General features: G+C 39.8%; 1 protein-coding gene across 1 annotated transcript in view; it reads right to left on the minus strand.

Moving 5' to 3' along the window:
* Positions 1–249: 249 nt before the first annotated feature.
* LOC103773076 (probable E3 ubiquitin-protein ligase HECTD4) overlaps positions 250–8869 on the minus strand; it is a gene marked incomplete at its 3' end in the record, with an annotated part of 31992 nt that continues 23372 nt past the window's right edge. Inside the window, exons 21-34 of the mRNA XM_008940430.1 lie at positions 7905–8024; positions 6674–6778; positions 5749–5912; positions 5068–5301; positions 4457–4649; positions 4182–4286; positions 4010–4098; positions 3269–3444; positions 2685–2820; positions 2407–2548; positions 2128–2294; positions 1431–1577; positions 936–1120; positions 250–403 (exon numbers count right to left, since the gene is read on the minus strand). Coding sequence (XP_008938678.1) covers positions 250–403; positions 936–1120; positions 1431–1577; positions 2128–2294; positions 2407–2548; positions 2685–2820; positions 3269–3444; positions 4010–4098; positions 4182–4286; positions 4457–4649; positions 5068–5301; positions 5749–5912; positions 6674–6778; positions 7905–8024 — 2117 coding nt within the window. The remainder of the gene's footprint in view (positions 404–935; positions 1121–1430; positions 1578–2127; positions 2295–2406; positions 2549–2684; positions 2821–3268; positions 3445–4009; positions 4099–4181; positions 4287–4456; positions 4650–5067; positions 5302–5748; positions 5913–6673; positions 6779–7904; positions 8025–8869) is intronic.

Consider the following 8869-nt stretch of genomic DNA (forward strand, 5'->3'; position numbering starts at 1 on the left):
GACAATGCTCTTGGAATTAAAAATTAATTTATTATTTACAAGATGTTCTTAAAAAAATTCAGTCTGACAAAACCTCCTCTGCAACAACTCTTACGTAACCTGATGGCGCTGATTAAACGCACTCAGTTTACAATGAAGTTTTAAAATGGTTTTGGAAGTTATCTTCCCTTCACTACTGTAAAACAAGTCCCCCAAAGAATCCCCACCTACATAGAAAAAATAAATACTCCAGAGACCAAGGCCCAGTACCTGGAGAGGTCGTTAAGAAGACTGAGGACATCCTGCAGGGCGTCGTTGCCTGCGGCCTGGTTGCCACAGCACTCGGTAGCCCGGGCGAGGTGGTTGGTGAGCAGGCTGGAGACCTGCCGAGCCAGGCCAGAGTGAACAGCTTCTGTGGAACCACCTGCAGAAGCAACCCAAGAACACACAGCTGTCGTGAACAGATCCATGTACACATGTACAACTTCCTTACTCATAACCTCAAAATGATAAAAAAAGATTTTGTATTGTTATAGTGAAACTTTACATATAAAGTGTTTTTAAAAGTAGAATCTGCTATGACATCTATGCCCCATTAGCCAATAGACAGGTGTCTATAAGTTTATGTAGGTGATGGGTGAATCCTAGCACAGGAGAAATGCTTAAGTGATCATTCAGGGTATCCAGGTTCTCTGGTTATGTCTATACATAACCAAGTGGCAGACTCAAAATTATCTGCCATATAAACACTCCAATGAGAAGGAAAAAAGCTAGAATTGTAAAAGCAACAAGAAGACAACCAACATTTTTTGCATCTACTGGTGTGTTCTAAAGAACCCCTAGAGTACTGAAGCCACAGTGAGTGAATGCCCTATTTTAAATACATTTAAACTGCTTCCCAGGCACCTGGGCAACTCTGAAGCATGCAGCTGAAATATATCTGGCAGTGTTCCTACCTTCTTCCTTCTCCCACTCCACACATCGGTTGGCTAGCACCTGGAAGGCAGCCCAAGCCATGGTGGCCACCTTCTGTTTCTTAGTTTGCTTTTCATTTGAACTGGATTCTGTCTGGCTGCTTAAACTGCACAGCCTGTCCATGAGCTGCACCAGGCCACTACGCACCAAACACTTCTCTTCACTCCTGTATGAGAGGAAAACTCAGATTTTACTTCAGCAATGTTTCAGCCACTAACAACAGACAATGAAAATCCACAACTTGCTGTTAATTCTGCCAAAAATTCCTTCACTTGGCAGAAAGATGGTTGTCTCTCCCCTGTCTTCCCCAGGCGAAATTCTGTATTCTGAGACATTTTAACAGCATGTTCTCAGATACTCCTCATAATGAAGAGAGTGAGGATATTTATACTATATAATGCTTCTCATTAAGGCAAAACTTAGTAAGGACAGCTCTGGGTGCCCTCCTTCCCTTTCTGACAGGAAGACTTTCATACCTGGTGTAAGGTATGGTGCACAAGAGGCCGATGCTATTCGCACAAGCAATGGGGTAACGAGCACACAGAGAGACCACAGATGTCATAGTCTCTCCAAAAGCTTCCTGGACTTGTTCCACCATCCCACCACACGTGAGCTCTTCAATTCTGTTGGTAGACAGGGATTTGAAATGGAAGGCTTTTTAGGTTAAATAAAATGAATAAACTTCCTACAGCTTTAACAAAAATAATCACCACGTATTAAGAATTACTCCAGGAGGATTTAGAAGCAAAACTGCAAGTCTCTTAATATTTTAATCTAAAACATACGTAAACAAGATAATATGGTAGTTTTACCTCAGGCATGATTGAAATCTGACTACAGACAAAGTACTGACAAAATATTTATGAAGTTTAGATGACAGTACCAGTTAATCTACCACCATTACTACCTAATGAACATGAATTTAGAACTAAGACAGGAAAGTAAGTCTGTACATATCTGTGGACACCATGCCAGCATGCTTCTTCTGCTGCCCAATAAAAGCATTTCTTAGAAGTTTCTGCCTTTTTATAAAAGGGCCAAAGTGGCTGTTGCGAGCTTTGTTCCACAAACTGGACCCCTCATGCTTAAGTCACTTCTCCCAGTTTTCCTTCGCACAAAGCCATTTACTACAGAGACCAAACCATTGAACTGTTTTCAGAGGAATAACCAAACCTGGGTCCTCCCTGAAGCACCATGGTCACTGGGCCTACGAGGTGTGTCACGCCACCGACCCGCACAGCAGCCGTCAGCAGCTCCCTCATGTGCACCAGGGCCTGTTTCCGTGTGTTCCCGCGCCGCCACCGCGTCTGAGCGGCCAGCAGGAAACTGCTGCTGGACACCTATGAGATTTTGGTTGCCCTTGTTAATGAGGCACGAGCAACAGACACCTCCTTCCTCTGGGGAAGTTGGAATTGGGGAAGATAAGCATCTGGTACATCTAAAATGCCGTACCGCTTGGTCGGGATTTGTCCCGATGAAAGCAAAGAGCTGTCCCAGTAAGACACTGTATGTGGGTTTGTCTCTGCTGTCCTCAATGGTCAGGGACTGGAGGAGAGTGAAGGAGCTGCTTCTGTGGCTGGTGACGTGGCGGCGCCTGGGACAACACAGGATAAATAATAATAAAGTGACCCAAAGGGAAAAAACCTGCTCTGCTTGCAAACTTCACCATGGTTTTAACAACACAGGGCACACTCCTGTGAAGCAGCTCCGTGGAGTCCACCCTGGCATACCTCTGACTGGATCGAGCAAACTCGAGGTCTTCGTTGCCGATCATCTCTAGGTCAGATGGGGCTGACATGCTGCGAAGGAAGACGGGCTGCCGGACTGCATGGGAGATCACTTTGGTTTCAGATGCTGATTTACAGGCTGCAACAGTAGACAGTAAGAAAGAATGTCACTCCTGGGGTAGGAGGCTCGTTACAAATGGTTTTTAAATTCACTGTAGACATACTAGAGAAAGTTGTAACACAGGGTGGGGAAACCACTGTCTAAGCAAAACCTTGCAACTCAGCTCTGAGGACTTCCCTGGTTTAAAGTGTTGCTTCAAGTTAGGTTTGTTTTGATTAGGTTAAGCATTTTTTCCCCCAATAATTCAGGAGACTAAAGTTTAAATGCCACATATTATTACTCAGACCTTAATTTATCATTGTAGCAATCAATAAACACAACTTTGTTTACTATAAAAATAACTTGAAAAAGTAAAAAAGTTTTATTTTAATTTAAGTGAAAGAGGGAAAATAAGAGAAAAGGAGTAAATTACATCTTTAGGAAAAAAAAAAGAAAATAAACACAATGCTGGTAATGAGATCTATACCTGGAGTCTCTGCAGGGGTCCCAGATATACTTCTTGTGATACCAGACTGTGCTGCAATAGTGACATGTAATAACAGCTCTGCTCTGTTCATCAAGCTCTTAACTAATGTTTTTGTTTTTGCTAGGGGATGATAAGTCTTCTGAATCAGGGAATTCACCTCCTGAAAAAACTTCTCCCTAAGATTATGAAAGAAAAATAAAAGAAGCAAACTCAATTATGTTTTAATGCCTGCCAAAATGAAGTGCCACTGTGAAAAAGGTTATTTTAAAGAAGACTTATAGCATCAAAGTAGAAAACAGAAAAAAATAAAGAAGTAAACAAATGATCTGTTAGTAAGTACCAACAGCTGTATGTACTAATATATTTAGCACTAGTGTTTCTAACAATTTAATCAGATATTGCTGGGCAGAAAGGAAAATCAAGTTTTAAAGTATTAGCATCCCTGGTTAGAAGGTCATCTGAATCTTCCTGCCCCCAAAGATCATTTTCTTTCTATAGGTCTACCAGCCTTAATGGAATTAAACATTAAATGTTTTTGAAATGTTTAGCACCAGCTTCTATTTCACATCATTAAGTGTCACAGGGTACCCTAAGATCCAAGCACCTACTTCCATAAGCATTTAGGTACTTATGCAACTTTAACCCTGCACATTGGAACTCACTGAATTTCCACAGCTGCTTTAAGCTGCCTAGTTTTGAAGTACCTTGCCTAAATGGTACATTCCACAGCCAGCTACTAACCTCAATGCCAGGACCACGTTCTCCAGATCACTTCCATCAAAACAAACTTCTTTCATTGAACACAGAAGTTCAAGTTCTTTCATCTTGCTCTAAATAAAGCAAAGGAAAAGGATGAAGATGTATTGAGAGAGCAGCAGGAAGTGTGAGCACAGAGGGCAGCCACAAGGCTTACCTCGTTGAAGTGATAATCATAGAAGAATGGGACATTGTTCTCCAGCTTCCCATGCATGGCATCATCCACCTCATTCTGCCATTTCTGCTCCAGCTCAGCCACACTCTAACAGAGACAAAAATAACATTTACCACAGTTGGCCACCTTAAGGAGTAGAAGAGATCTTAAAAGAAGAAATCAGAGTACATTTTGCATTTCTGTGTTTCTAAAATGCTCTTAATGCACACTTACTCTTAAAAAAAAAAAGCTTTCTTTAAATAAAATTTTATGTTTACCTGCAATTGTCTCTCCATGGCATTTAGCTTCTTAAAGGTCTCGCCCATAATTTTACAAAGTAAATCATATTCTTCAGCATGTTCTTCCTGATACTGGAAATTTATCAGAGACTGGAGTGCATCAACCAAATTCAGATGTTTAATCACACACGAAACTACCATCTCCTCCATTACTTCTGGCTGAATCACTTCCCTAGGGTTACAGGTAAAGCCAAGTTGATGAAGCAAGAATTACACAAAAACTCTGACAGTTCATATTTACAATTCACTAGATGCTGCATTCACAAACAAGTATTAACAGAGTATTAAGTGCAAACCATCAAGCACTCCACATCCTCACTGCTTTTTTTTTAGCTCACTCACTTTGGCAACAAACATGTCATACAATAAAAGTCAAGCTAGAGAAATAAAGCAAAACAACAACTACTTACTTTATGCTAGGTCTAAATTGAGGCCGAGCCCGTCCAGAGAGTATTAAATGCAGACCATCATGCATGACAGGCACTCCACATCCTCACTGCTGCTTTTTTAGCTCACTCACTTTGGCACCAAACATTTCAAACAATAAAAAAGTTAAGCTAGGGAAATAAAGCAAAACAACAACTACTTACTTTATGCTAGGTCTAAATTGAGGCCGAGCCCGTCCAGAAATTTCCCTGAGTTTTATCATGATTCCTGGAGGCAGCCTAATCCTAGGCAGATCAAAGTAGTGTCCAACAGGAGGCACTAGAACATCAGAAGGATATGTGAATTCTCTGTCCTCATCGATAGTAAGAGGCAATGGAGAAGGACTTGGTGTAAGGGCTGGAGAGATTACACCATTAGCTTCCACCTGCCACTGGCACCTGGAAAAAGAAATAAAAACAGATGAAAAGGATTTTTTCCACCCCCCTGTGACTTTCCTCCTTCATTCACAAAGACACATTAGTTAAGACCACATTACATAGACAGGCTATATATTCACATAGTAAGTGTGGCTTCTACCCTCCTCCTCTTCTCAAAAGAAAACCTCTATTTTAGAGAATATTTTCTTAGTTTTAGGCAACACAGAACTGCTGATGAAACTGCAGGAGAAATTATCAAAACTTCACCCTGGAACATCACACTTGAGCACAACTAAAAAAGTGACAAAAGTCACTTCCTCTCAGAAAAAAAACCATGTATGAATTCAGATTTTATTTTATTTTTTTTTTACCTTTGTAATAAAACCATCAGACTTGAGCACAACTACAAAAGTCACTTCCTGTTAGAAAAAAAAACGTGTATGAATTCAGATTTTATTTTTTTTTTACCTTTGTAATAGTTTAGATCTTAAGAGCTCCTGACAGGTTTCTTCATCTTTGGTAATTTCTGGTCCATTGTATAATATTCGCAGCATTGAACAGGCTAAGACAGAAAGGCCAAGTGCCAGGTCAACTAAGAATGGCAAACCTCCTGACACATCCTCTGAAGACTCCTGTAGAAGGAATAGTGATAAGTTGCACGAATCAATCAACCATGAAGTCCTTCCATAATTTATTTCAAGACAGAAGATTTTATGTTTTTATAGCTCATCTTCATATAAGACATAGATCTATATCTATCAATCAAATGTCTCTTACACAGAATTACACTGAAAAAATGCTCAGCAATTAAAAACAATCCATAAGGATAAGACAAGAAATAAAGGATTTAAACATTACTTTATTGAACCAAGAAAGAAAAGGCAAAGTTAATGCTGGTTTAGTCTTTCTTTGGCCTGTAGATCTGCCACCTCACAGGCCCAGTCCTAGTTTCCTGTTATTGGGATTGAGTTTCCTTTTGTTTGATTCCAGTGCCCCTCCCCTCTCTTTATAGGCTGGAATTATTCCCACCTCATTTCCTTATTAAATCTCCAATTTCCAGGTTGTTGCCTAACTCTCCAAAGAAATCCTGATCTACAAGGGATATTCAAGTGACTTCACCCAAGCCCAGTGCCAAAAACAAGAGGTAGACAAGACATATTTGGTAATAACTATCTTCATAAGACCATGTCACAGGGTATTTCTAGCTAAGGAACCCAAACATCTAAAACTTTGGTCCTTTATATCGTAAAAAGATGAATTGTCTTATTGCCCAACTAAGTAAGCTATGACTGTTTTAAATTTCAACTTCCAACACTAAAGAAATAATTTCTGCTTGTTCTGAAGTGTGTCACAGACAGAAGATGGACTGAAGCTGAAGCTGCCCCTTCAGTACCTGTGCTCGAACTGTGCAAGCAAAGCCCCACATAGCTTTGTCTGGGGTGTTGTGCTCACGCCCGCTCCGCATTTCAAAGGAGAAGGTGACTGTATCTCCTTCCACCTTCACATTTTGATGGGGAGGAGGGGGAAAAAAAAGAAAGAAAAGATACATTTAAGAATTGAGGTAAACAGTTTTTGCATACAAGTGGCTTATTTTATGGATTAAAGTTTTTAATGACAGCTATCTAAGTATTATTTTTTTATTTCCAGTTATACACTCTGATTTAGGATTCTTCACTTTCTCTAAGGTTGATTCAATGGATTTGAATTTTGCTGCTGGCTAACTATAGAAAAACCAAAATCCACCATAGTTGTAGAAACAAAAGTAGAATTTATCAGTCTGTGTTACTTGGACTTGATTTTCATTACCATGCTTTCATTATTTGTCTGCAAGAAACCATGCAATAATCAACAGCTCTCTTCCTGAAGGAAGACAGACAAGCTCTTCAAGAAGCATGTCAACACATTAATAAGAGTTTGCTAAAATCAGTATAAAAATCTGCCACTGAAAAATAAATTAAATTCCATCAATTGTGAACAATGGAGTGCTTGTCTGAAATTGCTTCCAATTTAATTCTTGTTCTTCTTTTTGGCATTATTTTTTATGCATATAAGCCCAGTTTTAGTGCAGGAAAACACAGCAGCACAGACACATAAGAAAAAAATCATACTGCATACCATCTGAGGGCACATACTGCAAAGTTCTTGAAATATTGAACTTTCAAGAAGAATGAGGGATTTTTTTCTATCATAGCTTTACTGCTGAAAGCACCCGATGTAATTTTAAAACCCAACACAAAAGGTTGGAAAGTTGCTACTTTTACCACTTGTTATATTTGTGGGTTAAAAAAATGCAGTCATGCCCACAGGCCTTAAGAAAATACAGACTGCAAGAACCTCTCCTGGAAAATATAATTATGAGAACAGCAGGGCCATTAGAGACTCCAGATTGAAACATTCCAATAACAAATTCCAGTAAGACACAAAGCAAGGTAAGCTCAGGAAGAAGCGTCACACAACACACAGTTGAGTTCAAAGTCATTCCCCAAGGACATAACAGCCCACTTAAGAAGGTAGCCATACACTTAAAAGCTTGGACTTCATTGCTCTAAGGGTTAAAATGGACTCAACATTGTTTCCAAAGGGGATGTTTCTATGGGAAAGATTGTTGGATTATTATACTGTACCTTTACTAAGTCTTTCGGCCAACCAGTTCCTAAGACACTACGGCTGCCATATCCCAGTGTATTGCCTCCATACTCAGCAACCTTCCTACTGTTTGTGTTAGGACCAGCATAGATCACCAACTTCAAAACATAAAATACACTGTTAGACTGTAAGAGAAAAACAAGAAAATCTAATAATAATAATAATACTTAGCACTTACACCGCGCTTCGTGTTTTCACAGCGCGTCATCAACATTAACAAGTCCTCACAACAGCCCTGTGAGGTGAGCAGGCAAGTATTATTATCCCCATTTTACAGATGGGGAAACTGAGGCAGAGAGGAAATGGAGTGACTTGCCCCTGAGGTCACACAGCAAGTCAGCAGCAGAACTGGGAGCAGGAATCAGGAGAAATCCTAACTTCCAGTCCTCGTGCTGAGCTAGCCAGAATATCGTGCCTCTCTAATAATAAATGGATTGATCCTGCTCCCATCAACCTTAATACTTTGTCAGGGAATATAACAAGGGACAAAGCTTTCTGAAGGAGCTTAACCAGTAATGGGTGACATTAATATTAAAGATGCTCATAAATAACTAAAGGGAGCAAGTATCTCATCTGCTCTACGTCGAAGAATATATGGCAACAATTAGTAAGCAGCACAAGTGGCTCTCTGATGAGCCACAGTAAATAAGTGCTATTGGTTCTGTTGCTAAAATTGAAAATACTTGTTCATATTAATCCATGTAAACAAGCCATTTATTTTCAGGAGGGAAAAAAGTTATCTTTCCAGTTCTGCCCAGTTTAAACAAACTGTGTTGATCTACAGCATAGGCAGCTAGATAAAGGTTTGAGAAATAAGGAAAACAACAACAGCAGAAATGAGAAGGAAGTAAAACTTTCCAACCTGAGCCATCATGAAATGAACTTAAGAAAACAAAACAGAAGAGTTGGTATGAACTTCTGAGGGGGGGGGGGGGAGGGAAAA

This window comes from Merops nubicus, unplaced genomic scaffold (assembly GCF_000691845.1).
Source record: "Merops nubicus isolate BGI_N331 unplaced genomic scaffold, ASM69184v1 scaffold9205, whole genome shotgun sequence".
Taxonomy (NCBI): domain Eukaryota; kingdom Metazoa; phylum Chordata; class Aves; order Coraciiformes; family Meropidae; genus Merops; species Merops nubicus.